The sequence below is a fragment of the Pholcus phalangioides genome, unplaced genomic scaffold (assembly GCF_987345545.1).
Source record: "Pholcus phalangioides strain wild (caught in Gottingen) unplaced genomic scaffold, Ppha-v1.0 ptg000010l_1, whole genome shotgun sequence".
NCBI classification, from domain to species: Eukaryota; Metazoa; Arthropoda; class Arachnida; order Araneae; family Pholcidae; genus Pholcus; species Pholcus phalangioides.
The window spans coordinates 11,295,199-11,314,022 of record NW_028301603.1 but is presented as its reverse complement, the minus strand read 5'-3'; the positions used below and the strand labels follow the sequence as shown (position 1 = coordinate 11,314,022).

At 35.5% G+C, this 18,824-nt stretch overlaps 1 protein-coding gene across 1 annotated transcript; it reads right to left on the bottom strand.

The window, feature by feature from the left end:
- Positions 1–270: 270 nt before the first annotated feature.
- LOC149080920 (integrin-linked kinase-associated serine/threonine phosphatase 2C-like) lies at positions 271–18,050 on the bottom strand. Its single transcript, XM_089237609.1, has 8 exons — positions 17,878–18,050; positions 15,720–15,896; positions 14,630–14,747; positions 13,682–13,788; positions 7,979–8,160; positions 5,714–5,835; positions 4,457–4,658; positions 271–2,404 (listed from the first exon to the last, which is right to left on the bottom strand). The coding sequence occupies exons 1-8, from the start codon at positions 17,906–17,908 to the stop codon at positions 2,267–2,269; spliced, it is 1,077 nt and encodes a 358-aa protein (XP_089093735.1). The 5' UTR covers positions 17,909–18,050; the 3' UTR covers positions 271–2,266.
- Positions 18,051–18,824: the final 774 nt, after the last annotated feature.

Below are 18,824 nucleotides of genomic sequence, written 5' to 3'. Positions count from 1 at the left end.
GACGCTCTAAAGATGACCCTGGCCCTAAGCACGTGCTTATTTTGCTTCATGTTAATCCAGACCTGACGCTGGTAATGCCAATCCCAACAGAAACAAAAGCAAAATTTTCAGCCCTCATAAAAAAAGTTTTTTATGGGAGCCATAAGCCGGCTTCCCGTCAATGAAAAAATCTTGCTACAGCATGGGGGTACGGATCTATAAACACAACTTTTTTTTATAAAAATACATCTAAAACGCATACACCTCATCAGCAAGACAGAAACTATGATGTTAGATTCAGATTTTGTAGCTCCTGTTTTATTATAAATTCATAACAGTGAATGACAAACATTATCTATGACAGCATAAAAGGCTCTTATTTCTATAAGAACAGATGACAGGGTCTTTTTTTATACACCTGTGAGAACCTTCTCGTCAATTCAGAAAAATAGGAAATGGAATTTTGTTTTGAGAAGGAAGATATAAGTTCTTGTCAAAGTAAATGTAAAGTGCAGGTAGAGTATTATGAAAATAAAATTTTTTCCACATCTTATACAAACATATACATACCAATGTGGCCATGCGATGTAGTGAGAAAAATTCATACTCATAGGGTTCATAAAATGGCTAAGATAATAATTCTCTTCCCGCAAATATCATAACTCATCACAAGGCAAAAACAGAGGGGAGGGAGAGATAATGCATGCTCATGGCGGCAAATTTCAGAAACAAAAAAAGTGAAAAAGTGAAAAAAAATGAAAGTTTTTTTTTCACTTCAACGTAATGTAAAAAGCGTGTTACAAAAGCTTCTTTTTAAGAGGTGGGGGGAAATTGAGTTTGGCTTTCCTGAGAAATTGTAGCTATGGCCCTGACTCTTTCTAGTTTAGTTGGAAAAACCAGCATATCATCCCCTTTATTTGTAAAATTCACGGTAACCCAATGGACGGAGAGAGGAGAGTTTTTCGCATTTGCCTTTGCTATCTTACTCTCCCCCCCCCCCCCCCGGAAAAAAATGAAGAGAATTGAAGATTATTTGACAATTAAATACAGCAAACAAAGAGGAAGGTTGGTGGATGATCAAAGACAACTGTCTTTGGTCATCAACAAAAGAACATTCATGTCTTTTTCCCTCTCTCTTTTCTCTATTCTAAAGTAAAACAAAGGCTTCACTTTTGGTGAACTTCTGCAAGAATTTAAACTGTACACCACCCCCCATTAATTTTGGAAAAAAATGTCACTGATGTAATAAAAATGTTTTTTGAGCCAAATTTGTCCGGTTTCATGCTTAAATCTTACAAGAAATATTTCTTTTATAACATTGCCATTTATACAAGCTCAGATTCAAGATGATGTATCGGGATGGACAACTTATTGTGTAGGTTTATTGGATCACCCCATATTTTAAAGGGTAGACGTATTTTAGAGTCTTGGGAGACATTATGGTTCTCCCCACCCCCAGATCTGCACCTACACTTAGCTGTACTGCATTATGTCATTATATTCTATTCCTTCCCAACATCACCCACCTTTTTGATTTCGAATTTGCCAATTCCTCTGAGGTGACCTTATAACAAGGTCTGACAAATAATAACAATTTTTCACTCTAGAGGGCAGCTCAATGAAGTCAGTTAAATCAGATGTATATTGATTTAATTTACAATAGAACAGCTTCAGTAGTAAGTACCATTCTAGCATAAAAGACAGTAAAATTCAGCGATCCCCCCTCCCCCCACTTATCATAACAAACTGAAAAAAAAACTATGCTGTTCAGTAAGTAACTGTGAATAGGTATAATAAACTGGTTAAAAATGTAATATTACAAAGGTAATTTTAGTAAACAACACCATAATTTCAATGGCCTTGCATTAATTCATTGCTGCATGTTTCGAAGATACTCACCATTTCACGTAGCATAACAAAAATTCAATGTTCAATATGGTGTCTTCAACTGGCACTTATCTGATACCTTGGTCACAGAGGATTTACGACCCTTTGCGTATGCAATAGCCATTCATTACACACATTTTCATCCTCATATACTCTTCATTTGGAAACACATCCCTTAGAAACTCCTTGCAGCAACATTTTTTTTACAAATCACTAATCTAACAAACTACTCATTCACATGGATTTTGATATGAAACACAATAACATGGAAGAAGAAAAAAATAATTGTGTTTAACATGACAAGAAATAGTCAGATGGTTTCAAGTCCTCAATGGTCCTTTTCATCATTAAGGTGTGCCCAGATACTTTTTTACAAGCATATTTATTGTTCGTTTGTTTTTCATCCTTGGACCTGCTTGATGGATGCAATGGCTACAGTCACATTATCACCGCTTTGCCGTCTTATTGCTTCACTCACTAGCCTGTTACACGCAGTCTCATAACATATGTTATCTGGTATCTGGCCTCTAGTTCTATCCTGCAAACAGAACAAAAAGGTATAGTCAGCGTTTATGTAACTTGGAAATAATCTACGGGCAGTCAAAGAAAAACATTCAGCATTGTTAGGGGAAAACTACCCTTGATTGTTCACTTTATTCAAATCTACAAATGTGAAGTTAATGAAAAGGTAGAAAAATCTAAAGCAGTGGGGTTCCCAACCTTTTTTAGGTCATGCCCAGCCAAAGCATCACTGAAATCCTAATGCCCCTCCCCCATGTTGAAACTTCATAAATGTAGAGGATATTATTTAATCATATTAGGATAGGATTTACTCTAATAGGAAACAATCAGTTAAAATAGGTGAAGAAATAAGTACATTCTTAGAAGTAAAAAAAGGTGTTCCTCAGGGATCTGTTCTTGGCCCGATATTGTCCCTCATTTACATAAATGACATATTCAACCTTCACATAAATGGTAAACTAATCTCATTCACAGACGATACAATACTGTATGTTGAAGACACTGCAATTACAAATTTAATAAAAAAAGTTGAAGACCTATTCAAAATCAGTACCTGGCATAAGAAAAATAAACTAAAACCAAACATACAGAAAACTAAATACATTTGCTTAAAACAAGAAACATAAACAGTTTGACAAATTTAAGTATAAAAATTCATGTTCATTTGTCTGTGTCAACATATTTTACAATGTAACCGTCAAAAAATTGAAAGAGTACATGAATACAACTACCTAAGAATAATAATGCAAGATGATTTAAAATGGAACTCACAGTGTGAAAAAATAATTAAAAAATTAAGAATATATGCAGCAATATAGACTGAGACACAATAGACAGCAACTTTCTGAAAGATTTATTTTATGCTTGGATATATTCAATAGTAGCATATAGAATCACTGCTTTGGGAGGTGCATATCAAAGAAATATACAAAAACTAGATAATATATATAACAAAATAAGAGAGAGAGAGATCACAAATAACAAATACCACAATAAACACCAACAGCACAGAATGTCATAAGCTAACTATAAGACAAAACTATGTTTATAGAATAATAAAATTTTCATTCTTAAACAATAATTGGTTACAAATGAAACAAAATAGAACATCTAGATTGAATAACTTATATCAAGTGCCGAAAACAAATAACACGTTATTCCAAAAGAGTTATAGATACACCGCTCCAAAAATAATGAATCTATACCATGCAATCAATCATACAAATAATAACATAAGATCCAATAACAATATATTCACATTTTCTATGAATACCAGTCTAGAATTTATATTACAACAACATAGTATAATAACCCATCTGTATGTAAAATTTCTTTGTTTCATAAATACAAAAATAAAATAAACTTTATATTGAACAATTATCAACCAACCCAAACCATAATAGGCTGTTGCTAAAAAAAATATCAACAGAGAAACCCTTATAGACCTGCTGGAAGGACATTCATGTCCCTTGAGGCCAAAAGTGTGTGTTATATGTGTTTGTATATTGTATAGATGTTGTGTATATGTACATATCTCGTATTTGTGTAATTAAAAAAAAATTTGGAGATGTAAAATATTTGGAAATCAGTCTAGCTCTGGTCGATCAATCCTCAAGCCTAATTGAGTGAATATTCCCTTCTCGCATCCATGGTGAATGTGTTTCACTGTTCCCACCTCAGTGGATCCAAGTAGTCTGATTGCCAAGTTGCAACAGCATGTGAAAATATTCCACAAACTGCCCAGTTCTGGAAATACTGTGGTGCTCAACTAGATCATCCCCCTTTTGTGGAAATCTGATGAACTTTGTTCAACCTGCGACAGTATTAAATACATTTTTCGAATGCTTATATCTCACGTTCTATTCACACCAGGCCAGCTAGTGTTACATGTTTTATTTCTTCAGCTAAACACAGTTGATGTCATAATTAGGAGGCTGTCTTATTCATGTGACTGAACTGTGTTAATGAGAACATTACCAAAATGCATGATACGATATATATATGTTAAATGTGCTGAGCACATTCAATTTAATAAAGAGGATAACTTGAGACACGTCAAGACCCCTACCTTCAAAGAGCTTGTAACGATTTGCAAAACCTCTTCAGAAGTGAACACTTTCCACAGTCCATCACAAGCTAAGAGCACGAAGTGATCATTTTCAGTAAGCTGACAACGTTTCACATCCGGTACGCACGTGACACCTAATGCTTTATACTGACCATCGCCAATAGACCTTGAAACTTCCAATATGCCCATGACTCTGCCTTCCCTTTGAAAAAAAATCAATATAAAATATCTCGTATTATACAAATTCATATAATTTCAAAAATTATGAGTCCTAATCTTTGAAACTTACTTATAATCCCTTCAACTACATTTAAGTCAAGATTTAAAATTAAATATAAAAAAAATATATAATCAGACATAGCGGCACTACTTCAATAATCAAAAGTATGATCATTGAAAATCTGAACTTTTAGCTATAGTTATTTCCTGCCTATAATCTGCAGATCATACAGTCAACGCTTGATTTTACGAACACACATTTTTATAAACTACTCCGCTAGTCACAAACAATATGCCATTTCTTTGAACATCTTTCTCATTCAAAACTAATTGTTCAAGTTTGCACCAAGTAAAAACAATAGTTGATTGTTAGAAACTAACATTTCAATTTTTTAATATTGATTATCTATACATTTACCCTCAAAGATGAAATGAAAATAAATCCATATATATTTTTAAAGATAACAGATAGCTTACACAGGAGTAAGTAGAATTATTGACATTTGTTTTCTGAAAAAACATGATTATTGGTGATCAAAATTTCTATTGAACTTCTAAACCTAAGATATAAAGGGTATCTTACATTGTTTCATGCAAATTTAAATTGAAGATCAGAAGTGTTCCAACATTTCACACATAATTTTCATGAACTCAAGCTTCCATGATACAATCTCATTTGCGGATTAAATGCTGCTGTGGATTGTATGCTGAATTTTCTTTCTGTAAGTAGAAAACTTGCATGTGCAGATTATACTCTGCCTTGGATTTATAAGGAGGAAATTGTGGTAGTTACAATTTCATGTTTGTGAATTTCCCCTTGACATTAATAGATGCTGACAAAAATTAGATTGAAACTTTTTTCTGGTACATTTCATGCTCATTCGTTCAATATTGGTTTAAAATTGATTTTGAATAAAATTTTTTCCAATAATTTGAATCACTCCACAAGGAAAAGGAAGTAGTAGGTCAAAGAGTTCTAGTGCATTTACATTACTTGAAAAAAAATTGGAAATGAATCCTCTTACAAAATAGCAGTACCTTACGTATCCACCAGCTTTTTGAATACGCATCCTCTCTGTGTATTCCGTAGGGGAATGGTCCTTACTCAATGGAATAGCCACTGGTTTCTTTGACTCCTTGTTATATCGACAAAGTATAGCCTGTATGGGAAAAGAAAAAAAAAACAAATTAGGGCAAACATGCATGTATATTATGGTTTCAAAATATTAATACAATCAGGTAAGCATTGCAAAACAGCAAAGGTATTTTCATTTGGAACATTTTTATAAATCGTGACTTCTTGATAGGAGATGATACAATGTTGTAGATATAGAGGGCTCTCCCTCAAAACTTGAGTTTGCCCAGGGTTCTAACTTATGAGGAAAAGGCCCTGGTAAGGGAGCCGTTCAAGTATTACGTAAGCAAATTTTTAGCCATTTTGTACCCCCCCCCCACTCCTGTTAGCAAAAGTAAGCAAAACTCTGACCCCCTTGTCAGCAAAATTTCGTCATCAGCTCTGCTGTCTTCAGTCTGAATCCTAACACATTTTGGTGGGATCAGAGACAATTTTGGTGGGGGGGGGGGGGAGGGGGGGGTAATAGGGGGCTCATGCCGCCCCCCCCCCCACGATCAAAAAAAATTATTTTTTTAATGCAAAAAAATATTTTTTAAATTGAAATTTCAGGAAAAAATTCCTTTATTGTTATTATAATAAATTTAAATTTCTGTTAATTTCAATGTTATTTAAAAAGGCTATGAACTCAAAATTTATACCTTTAATAAATTCATTGTGACACCCTTTAAGCCATATAGTGACAAATCGCATAAAGGCACTTGGCCCGCGAAGCAAATATGGCCCTGGGGGTTATCTGATGTGGCCTGCCTTCCTCAAACCAAATTTTGTAAAAATGAACTAAGTGACACATTTAGGGATAGCTTGTGTCCCGTGGTACAATTACAGAACATTTAAGTGGCCCGTGGCACATTTTCAGATAACTTAAATGACCGGCGACACAGTTCCAAAACACTTAAGCGATCCGTGACAAATTAGAGATCCCTTGAGTGACATGTAACATAGTTTTAGAACACTTAAGTGGCCCCCAGTGCGGTTCTACATCACTCAAGTTACCCGCGGCATATTCTCAGACTATTTAAGTGTGATCCGCGGTATATAACTACGGATCACTTGAGTGATGCGTGGCGCAGTTCCAGAGCACTTAAGAGGCCCGGACACATTTCCAGATCACTTGGATCCACAAAAAATTTACAGATCACTAAAGTGGCTCTGTAGGGCACTTATCAATAGTGGGGGGGGGGGATGTTACTTCAAGTGCCCACAAACTATCGAAAGGTTTTCTCGTTTTTCGCTCACAGAGTAAAATGCCATTAAAAATACTTCATATTTTCATAAAGGGTGGTTGATGACGTAAGCATTATCCAAACTCCCCCCCCCCTTGTCATAAAATAAAAAGTCATCAAATCAAATTATGGATCTCTTTTGCACGCACCAGCAAGAGCTCATGGACGGTATCTCGTCTGAGGAAGAGAGAAGGCAAAATTTCGTCATCGGCTCTGCCCCTCTGAATCCAACACATATTTTCATAAAGGGTGGTTGATGACGTAAGCATTATTCAACCCCCCCTCCCCCTTGTCATCAAAAGTCAGCAAATCGGAACCCCCCCATCGATGATGATGTAATACTTGAACGGCCCCCTAAGTGAGTGGTTGAATCGTAGTCCAAAGAGCAACAAAATATTTTTGGAATTAAAGTTGGTGTGCGTATGAACTTACAAAACCTCAATACCCACAACACATGGAAAATGTTTGGCTTTCACAAAATTGAACACCTAAAACTGATTGCTGATAGTTGATGCCAAAATCCTTTTCTCAATTCGTCAAGTCCTACATTCATATGTTTAGAGATTGATTATATTCTGAGGTATGCTGCTCTTTTGCCAATGTGACACATGCATAGTTAGTCCCTCCCCCCCCCCCCTCTCCAAAAAAAAAAAAAAAATTTGAGCAATAAAAGCTATATAGGAACTTTACACCATCAAAAAAGAAACATTTACTACTAAATTCATAAGTCAGTGTGATATAATTTATGTCACCATTTTCAGAACTTATTAGGCAATTTTTTGTACGAGTGACACAGTAATTGCAGCGTTTCTTCCAAAAATAATGGTCTTTGAAATTTTTCAAAAGTAAAAGAACTATGTAAGACCAACTATTCTATACCTTATCAGGGATTAACAAAATGCATTTTACATGATTATAGGATATCTTCTGATGAGCAAACTTTACCTTACTATCGCCTAAATTAGAAATATATAAACTGTTGTCGATTCCTAACACAACTATTGCTGTTGTCCCATCTTTCCAAGATGGCTTCGCACTTCTCGCTTCCTTCAGAAATGATTCATCTGTCTTTTTGAATGCTTCTAAGATGACGCGTTTCATCTCCCTCTCGATCTGCTGTTCTTCCACTATAAAGAGATTAAAAAACAAAGTTCCAAATATATATATATATATATATATATATACAAACTTAACAACCACATTTTTTTTCAAGTATGGGACCAGAGATTAATATTGTTATATATGATTTTATGGACACCGAAATTGTTGATTTATAGTCATGAAGTGGAGAAATTTTATTAAAAGAATAAGTATCAGGAGCACCATATTTCTTGGCCTATCCCTTGCATGGACATGAGTGCCACAATTTAAAAAAAAGCATATACAGAAAATGTTCATTTAAGGTATGTGCTGCAGCATGAACATACGTCTATATCATTGTATATTCTCAGAGTAAAATTAAATATTCACGTAAACGACTATTTTTTCAGAATAGTTGAAATGCAATTTAATTTGTGTATGTTTGAATGCTATATTGAATGTTTATGGCCAATTTCCTGATGATTGTGATTTTTGCAAAAAATTAACATAGGTGTAGTGTCTGAGTAAGAGTAGCAATCCTCCCATATTGTTTTTAAAGGCATAAGCACCACAACAGATATGTTAAGAAATACTGTATTTATTTTTTCACTGCAGATAGCTTTCTTCAACAAGGTGAAACTGAAAAATGCTTTCATCAACATTACAAACTACAGCTCCATTTTTAGTAGTAAATGATAATTGCATACACACGGTATTCTGTAAGTGCTAATGAAGCCTCTATCTCATCAACCATACATATAAATATATGATTCCAAATTAAAAAATGTTCAAAAGGCATTTAAAAATTACCCTGTGCCAGTTTTGAGAGTGGAAATAGTGTTACAAAATAAAAAAATCTAAATTTTTAAATAGTCCCCTTTGTCCTCTAACTTCCAATTAGAAAGTTATTGCTCTGTATCTTCTGAGGCCAACAGAAAAATTCCATGTACAATATTCGCTAAGATATTTTAATTTAAAAATCGGAGAAAAGTTATGAAAGCACAGCAAAAACTAACAAACAACAATCCTTTCCCTCATTTATGCTGTTCTTTATCAGCTTTTTCCGATATTTGAATTTGAATACCTCAGTAAATATCACACTTGGTAACTTGAAATTTACTTTACTGGCCTCAGAAGAAACAGGGCAACAACCCTCTAACTGAAATTTAGACTTTTTTATTTCGTTACACACTGCATTTTCACTATCAAAACTAATACTACTACACTGCACACCAACTCCGGTCATATATCGCCATATGGCCATTTCCAACCAGTGGAGTTGGGTGGGCAATGAAGGCTCCATCCATAGGTGGTCGCCCTAGGCTCGGTAGGTAAAGAACTTGCTTCTAATGTTATATGCCCGGATTCGAACCCATGGACCTTGATGGTAACCTTCATAGTGGAAGACGAGCATCTTTACCACTGCGCCACTCGGGCGCACTATCAAAACTGGCACAGAGTAATTGTTGAACGCCTTTTGAACATTTTTTTAATTGAAACTATACCTCTATGACAAACAGTTGATGAGATAAAGGCAACATTAGCACTTACAGGACACCCTGCATATAAATGCTCATATTATTGAATCTTATGTCATTTCAGTACAACAGCCGATCCTGATAACAATGCAAAATAAACTTCTGTAAATTGTCGGGAAACAGTAGGAGATGCTTATCACTTTCTTCTTTTTTTGTCCTCAGTAATAGGTTGAAGCCATCTTGTTGAAGAGCCTGACAGATGTGTGAACAAGAAAAAATAAATTATTTGTTCATTCAAAGCTCATAAGTAGTTATTTTTCACTGTTAAAAAAAATCTTCCAAACCCTCCAGAACAAACTTTTTGGCCAGGTATTCGAAGGGAATTTTACTGTCCATAACAAGTAATATCTTTTGGGCAAACAATCACAATAAACTGACCTTTCACGAGCAGACAGAGCTATGTATCTTTTCCAGAAGGAAATGGAAGTGTTAGTCTCTTTTGAGAGATTGGGCATTTCTACTCAAACGAAGGACATGGCAATGACTGAGCTAGTTATGAACTTACTGAACACAAACAGCTAGACATACACTGGTGCAATAAGCAGATATATACTTTACTGACTTGAGCTACCAAACACTTTACTAAATTTCAACGTGAAAGCAGAAATGGGATACTGGGAGAGAAGACTGTGACACAAAATTAATAGTGCTTCATGTACTAATATCTCCTAGACAGGTGGTTCCAACCATTTTAAAAAGCGATCTGGTGAATTAAAACTAAGGCAATGGATAATCAATAAGCAATTAATGTGTGCACGGATATAGCAGATATAAAAATGAGTATCTGCAGATGTAAATCTCATGACGACAACTCATACACTATTGTGGTAAAATTTACAGAAAATATATTAACGAGCATGTTGAGACTAAAAATGTTCAATTTTTTTTTTACTAAAAAAAAAAAAATTTCCCGTCCCAGCACAGAACTAAATTGTTTTCTTGGCAGGATTCAAAAAGTAAAAAACCACATGAGAAATAGCACAGATTCATACAATGACAAAAACACACACAAAACAAAAATAGTACATAACTTGCAAAAATGTAATGGCACTAAGGAACTTTTTTTTAAATTTAAGACTTCCTCAATTGAAAATTACTTTTGGTTATCAGGAAACTTTATTTTGGTGTTTGGGCATATATCCACAGTTATTCAAAAAATTCCACATATGTGAGAAGAAAAAAAATAGATAAATTAATATGTATTTTACAGAAATATCTTTTTCAGGAATCAAATATTATACAGAGCAATGATGCAGGTAATTAGTTCCAGGTCTTTCCTCAGATACAAGAAACCACAGACAGTGAAGGACAGCTTTAGTGCCCTAAATTGCTGGTTGTATGCAAAGCATGAGTGTGTAAAATTCAACCGCGGGGGGGGGGGCAATCTCTAATTCCAGAATTCTATCAGACCCACAAACAAATCGACAGGATATCTGATCATTCTATAGTATGACATAAGAAATGAAATGTAATTTTGGGACCATATATGAGAAATGGGATTAGGTAAGCTACAAACAATGATATCTTTTTATATAGACGAGGATTTTTTTTTCTCCCCTGTATTGTAAATCATAAAAAAATGATTCAGCAGCCTTTTATAAGCTCACCATCTATCTATTCTGGATGGGAGCAGTTTAAGAATTAAAGTAAATACGTCAAAGTTTTGAGTTTCAAACTTTCTAGTTGATTAGTTTGTCAAAGCACTAGATTGACAGTGTATCAATATCTCAAGATACATCATATCCATCCCATTGAAAATCTTATGCACAGGGTGGTCCAAAACTCCATAACCAAACTTCTCAGGGTGATCGTATACGTCAAGACAAATAATTTTTACAATGGAATTGTAGGTGTTGCTGTAACATCATCATATACCTTATATTATGTTGATTGTATTGATGTGAAGTTACCACTAGTGTTGAATAAAAATGCATTTGACGACTGGCTCCTGGCATGCATTCAACTTTTTACTTTTAATCTTATGCATCCCCCGTTATCCGTTTTAAGTTATATAATTTTTAACATGTTAATCAGTTTGTTCTGAAGTTGTTTTTAATAAATTAATCGTTCAATTTACCAAGATCTGGAGAAGTGGCAATTAATGGATTCAGATGAGTAAATTAATAATTTTTATCGTCATGCAGTTCTGAATAGCAATAATTTCTTGGGGCCACATCTATGGTGGTACAGAACCTTAGGTGGAAATACATTTATTCAATCAGAAAATTAACTACAGAAACATTGGCATGTCTCAGTTATCAGAGAAAGTAAAACATACCAATGTAACAGGTTATATGAGCACTCACACCAGCTGCTCAAAGTGGCATCCGAGGGCACTGTTGCACTACTGACACAGTGAATGAAGGAATAGCGAGCCTGTGTGTGTGCTCACAGAAGCCTGATGTCAAGTTAATTTTGTCAGCAGCAACAAGTTATTCCATTGAGTCCACTGTTGTACACTAATGCTTTCAGGTGGTCTCAGAAGAAGTAATCCAGTGGATTCAGGTCCAGGGAGCATGCAGACAATTCCACGGGTCCATTATAGCCAAATGTTGCAGATTGCTTGAGGCTTCTTCCATTGCTAACGTCATTTCCAACCAAATAATCGTGTTTCAACCCAAGGTTCCATTGCAAAAGTAATTTGTCTTGATTTTGTGCGACCGCCCCTAGAAGTTTGTCAGTGAAGTTCCAAACCACCCTGTACTTTTATCATATCTCTCCGACACATATTACTGAAGAATAATGTATCCAAAGAATTGTCTTTCTTAATTGTTCAAGATCTGCATACCTCCTAGTGACCTATTGGCTCTATTTTGCACTCACTCAATTAAATCTTCTGAAGATTTGATCTCCAAAAATTTACTGCATACCCCAGGACTGGACAAGTGCCAGGTTGTCATGATGACTAGAAAATTGGTACTGGTCCCTAAAATTTTCTAAATGTGGTTGCTAAATTGGAGTAAATTTTTAAACTGGAGTCTAAGGGTGAGACAAAATTTTCTGATTTCACTATGCTTCATGTTAGAACATGAGGAAAAATGAAAGAAAACATGTTTAGGACCGTTTTTCTTGAGCAAAATTCCATGCTTGGCCGCTAAGAAATTGGGCTGGCGCCAAAATATTTTTCAATTTCTCAAGCCCTGGCATACTCCAGATCAGGACAATTTAAACCGCAGAAAAGAGGGAGGATGATTACAGTGAATTAAGATGAGACTATTTTAAGCATGAAACTGAGAATTTTATTAGCTTTCTTGGCAGCAGGAGAGCCATACTTAGAAAATCCACGCCTCTCATCAACGAGAACTCTAAAAATCAATAAGCCTAGTCTCATCCGAAATAGTTTGAAATTCACCAAAAAAAAACACGAGTTATTCAGTTTTTCGAACTAACATGAGCAACCACACACTCATCAATGCTGATAGTCATGATTCATTCATTTACCCATAACGGAAACAATTTTGTACATTTATACAGCTATATTTTTTGCAAGACTGAAGACCGTAATTATAAATGATGAAATTATGATAGATGAAATAAAGAAAAAATAAGAAAAGATGCGTTTATATTCATTTACATTCTGGATATAACTACCTGATGAAAATGTAGATTGTAAATGTTTAAATGTTGGACTTATGTGAAAAACAACCAATAAAAATTAGTCAGTTTTCACATGAGATCAAATTTTCTGTGGTTAAAAAAAATTCATTGAGGTGAAGGTCTAATGATGTTTTGTTATGATGATAGCATGAATATTTAAAAGGAAAAAACAGTACTTACATTAATAAGTTTTTTTGTTAAATGTGGATATATGTGGATGCTGCTTTCAAAAATCGCAGCCAGGATTAGTGAGGGCTAATTGAGAAGAGCACTGACATAGATTAATGGGATCGGTTAGCATGGACTTTACTACATCAGCGTTTTACGACAGAGACTTTTTTTATGGTTATTTTTATCTTTAAGAACTGACCTTATTTTGATAAAGTGCCAAAATGGATTTAAATTAATTTCAGACTGGAATTGCGGTTGATACCCTTCAATAATGCATTGCCCAAATTCAAGTGAAGATTCGCAGCTGCATATTTTGATGCTCTGGCTCCTCCATGGCCATCAAAAACTGCATACAAGGACATCCTGTGTCTGCAACATAGAACCGGGATACAAATTTTAGAATTCAATTCAACAGAAAATGATAATATTAAACCTACCTAATTAAATTTTTAACAAACAAACAATGAACTGACACAAAAGGATAGCCTCACAAATGTAAAATGATAATTTCTTCATTTTGGTAAAGAAATACACTTGAAGCCCGATTTAATGTCATCATCCGTTCCAAAGAATTTAGGTTCCACAATGGGTTTGGTGCTATATCAAATTATGACTCAAGCCATAGGAAAAACCTTAAATAGAAAAATTGTTCACTGAAAGCATCTTATGATAAGCAGGATTAGCACTATATCAGATTTAGATTCCAATTACTGAAATTGCCACTGTATAAGATATTTTTTTTTCTATTTGAAAACAAGTATGTGTAAAAAACATCCTACAAGGGCAATCATCAATTTAGTATCGAAAAACGTAATGATAAGAAGATGCATGTAGCTGTGCAATAACTCCCCTACTATTCAAGATATTAAATTTTTTGGTACTGGTCGGTTATCTGGAGGACTGCCAATATATGTGATCCAAAAAACCTGCCAATTCTTACATGTGTTTTGGTAGTTCAATCCTTGCTGCTTAAACCACGAACATGAATAGCAGCATCAGGTTACCATCAACTACCCTCTACATTGTGCCAATTTGGAAAAAAGCATGCCAAAGGTAATCTTGATATCCGACTAGTACTGAAGTTTTCTTTCTCGCTTCTACTTTACAACTCATCATCACAGTTTGACTATATTAATTGGATATGCGAGAACTGATCATCACAAGATCAAATAGATACTGGGAAAATTATGTGGAGAGAAGAATCGCTTACGGTAGAGACAGTAAAGGAGATACAGCCTTCTTAAAATCATCAAGGATTACATGACAATCTTGCATCTCTTCCCGCTCTCCTTTCCTTTCGGCTACAAATCCTTGGAGTTGAACGCAAGCTGGAAATCGGGAAAAGACGAAAGATTATACATTTAATGATAACTCACGAAACTGAAAATCAACAGTGAATATTTGTACATAGTATGAGCTTCAAATGATGAAACATAACATCAAAGATACATTTTAATCAAAGAAATGAAACAAACATTTTTCACATTGCAGCTCACGTCTTTGTGTAGCAAAAACATCAACAATCTCCCATCGCCACCTACCATCGACAAAACTATAACCTCACAAATGTTATTTTGAATTCACCTAGCTTATTAATCACTTATCATTAATTCACCTTGCTTATGAAGTTGTTTTAATTTTGTCACCAAAGGTGATGCAACGCTGAAATTTGACTATATCATTACAGAAACAAACATGAGAATTATGGTCTTTATAGACATTTATTGTGTGGCAGCAGTGTCCACTACTGGATGATACTGTCCACACTAAAGAGAAGGAGCATGCGCAATGAAGGAAGGTCACTTGCGATACTTAAACGTCACGTGATCTGATGTATTGCCCTGTTTACATAGATTTTGCATCTTTAATTGTATAATAAATATGTTTTAATTATTTTTAAATTGTGGAGAAAGTGTCTGCCATTAACTGTCACACCCCCTCAACAATAACTGGACGATATGATCTGATCGCGTGCCCACATTGTTCAAGCAGTGAAACATACGTGACCTCCCTCCATCCCGCAGGCACGCTTCTTTTCTTCAGCATGGTCAGCACTATACAGTGATGGACACTCACTCATAGTTAGAAAAACTGGTGGCAGATGGCAGCACTACACACAACAAGCATTACACAGAAACAAACTTCACGTCAGGTTTCACTACACGTACACGCACATTCTCGCATGTACTAATTCGTTAGAGGTTCCGCAGAGGAATATGGACGAGGTACATGTGTGGTTTAGTAGTAGTAGTAGTGATGGACGCTGTTGCCGCTATTTTTAAAATTGTAGATAGAATTACTTTTGGCAGATTTCTTTGTCTCTTGAGTATCGCCGCAATCATCATTAAATTTTCTCTTGAAATTCTTTTGTTGTTCTCCTTCAGAGGCAGAAGAAAGAGGACTCGAAATGATTTCACTTCCGTTGCTCTCTTGCATCTTACCCTGCTGAACTTGATTTTTAGTGTCATCGTTGTTTCCTACATAAATAATAAAAAATGATCGAACCAAAAAAAAGCAAAGTGAATAATAATAATTTCAGTGAACAATTTTACATAAATAGAATTTCCTTCTTTGAGGAGTTTTGATACTTATAGGTTATAGAGCACACAATCTTTGCAGCATCTGAGTTGGTGAGTTTTAACCATAAACAAACATGCAAGTGAGAAAAAATTTAACTGTAATTGTTCAATTTAACTTACATGGTTGTAATTGTACATTATAACATGTGTGGTCATGGCCCCGCAAGTGTGGGGGCGGTAACAGGACTGCTACCTGGGGGTTAGGATTCACATCATTTTTTTGTTTTTTACAGTATAAATTCACTATGAGGGACCCCGTAAAAATCTGACTGAGGAGGGGGTTGCCTAAGATTCTAGCCCTAGAACCCTGCAGCAGGATATAGGGCCATAAGTGTTTGTCATTAGTTGAAGACCTTCAAATTACCTCCTTCTCTCTAAGAGCCATTTTCTATTGAGCGCAATTGGTGCATGCGCGCTACATTCAACTCGAATCAACAGATGGGGAGAGAGGCAGCGCACAGGAGAATAATAGTAATGATTTTTCATATATCTGGCATTCTGAGAGATGTTTTTTTAAAGCTCATAGCTTCTGCAGCAATGGATGAAGATGATTCGGTAGAACGTACAAATACTGTGATTTTTTAAGAAGAAAATACATTTATTCACTTTCACTTATACAAGAGGGGAAAAGAAATGAATACAGAACATATCATAGACTGATGTAAATATCGATTATATGATATTTTAATCGAAGTTAAAGAGGAGATAAATTATGTAAGCCGAAAAGATTATGGGAGAAGATTCTTGGCGTTTGAAAATTAAATAATAAAGATTCATTAAACATAAAAATTTGAATTTTTTTTTTTTTTAATTTAATGAGATGATATCTTTGTTAAATATTTGATTATGTATTTTTACAATGGATAACATCAAATTCGTTCCGGATGAGAGATATATTCCACCCCCCATCCAGTTTTTAATATATAATAAATCCTCCACCCGATATATTTTTTGAATCTTCAATTTTTTTTTTTTCAACTCCTGGCAGCACGTCGACTGAATATTCCACAGCTTCCACTATTTCCAACATCGATAATTTTTAGCTTGTTTGTTAAGGTTTTCATTTCTATAGTTCAACAAACATTAATGGCGAAGATATTCATCAACAAATTTGAAAGTTGTGTTCTCCGGCCACTCCACCATCCTATTTTTCCGCGGAATTCCAGCGAAACGGTAGGAGACGACGGAGCATACACAAGTTCACACTTGAGTTCAAAATAAACCCCTCCGTAAGAGAGCAAAAAGACCCCCTCCAAGAGCGGCAGGTCGTGCCCACTGGCGCATGCAAATAGGTCTACTTAATCAGAAAAAATTGAACAGTTTTTATTTCACTAAATTACTAAATCACTTACCATCTAAACCCATGTAAACAGCCCTTATCGTCTACATACATTGTAACGTACCTGGCAACTTAAAATTTAGTTACCAACTTAATCACTTACCACATGGAAATGGGTCTTAACTTTAGTACAGCCATTTTTACATTTAGTCAATATTTTTGGCTCCCGTCCTCAATTCTTTCTTCAAATAATCAAAGTAAGCTGTAAGGACGGGATTACGATATAAAGGTTTTAGAAAAGTTCTTTTATAAAACTTGACAAATGCAACTAATAAGATTATTGGTTACGTTTGAGCAAATGCAACCGAAAAGCTTATTTTGGTTGAATTTTTCTGTCGTCTGGAAGACAGCCTATAAATTTCCCCGAGTCGGAAGACAGCCTGTAAAGGCTAGATACCGACGGAACCATTCAATTCTGGTCTGGAAGTCACTCAGGCCCTCTCTACATGCATTCCGGGAATCATGGCTGCTTTCTGATTCAGCTAGCTGCATTTCATATAAATAAGTTACAATCATAACAATATATGAAAGATATGGTACCTGGGTCTGGAAGATCCCCGAACAGATCCATAATGAAATTTGAATTATGGGATCAAAAAAGAAAAAAGACCCAGCAGACGATTGATTTCATGTATAAGCGACGACTCCGCTTACAGCTGACGAACATACACTCCGCGATATAATTACATTAACAAGGTAGCCATGTTGTAAACAAATTCTGGGTTGGGAAAATCTTATATCCTAGGTTATACAGGGCTGTAGGCTGCTATGACCACTCCCTGACGATGCAGAAAAAAAGTTGTCAATTATCGATAGAACAAATGAAGGAAAGAATTCCCTCCTCTGTTAAACGAATCAAATTGAGGAACAATGTTCTTATTCTCTACATGGATCTTAGGGAAAGAAATCTACCACGGGTTGGGAAAAAAAGTTTGATTCTTGATTAAGCCGGGTTTTCCTAGGAGTAGGTTTCCTGTGCCGCCCGAAACGTGATTCGCCCAGCGCGACACGCCGTCCACTCACCAGTAAGAAAATCAGCATGACTGTTTTCCTACAGAGCGCAATACGGCTCATGACAGCGCTTTACGTTGGGCGTTATTGGCTGACTTATTCTGGAGGAGTCAAATGCGTCGTGCGCAGCAGTTTTGCTGATATTCTCTTCACTCTTGTGTGTTTTCTTTTCCTTCCCTTCAAACCCGAGCATGCAGATGACAGAGCAGCTAATGCCAAAGCCATATACTTTATATAGCCGCCCTGATCTGATTCGCCTCGCTAGGGAGGAAAACACAAACGCGTAGCGTGATTATGTAACTCGTTTCAGTCGGCGCGAAATAGTCTAATTCGGTTCACGCTGCGCAACAAACCTATTCCTAAGAAAACCCGGCTTTTTCCTAGGAGCAGGTTTCCTGTGCCGCGCGCAACGTGATTCGCCCAGCGCGACAAGCCATCCACTTACCAATAAGAAAAGCAGTACGACGGTTTTCCTA

Excerpts from the sequence above, each read along its gene's own strand:
- LOC149080920 (XM_089237609.1), bottom strand. The coding sequence starts at position 17,908 with ATGGATCTGTTCGGGGATCTTCCAGACCCAG. Across the intron at positions 14,748-15,719 it reads GACAAAGAAATCTGCCAAAA|CTTGCGTTCAACTCCAAGGA; the intron begins GTAATTCTATCT and ends CCCGATTTCCAG. Across the intron at positions 2,405-4,456 it reads TCGTTACAAGCTCTTTGAAG|GATAGAACTAGAGGCCAGAT; the intron begins GTAGGGGTCTTG and ends TTCTGTTTGCAG.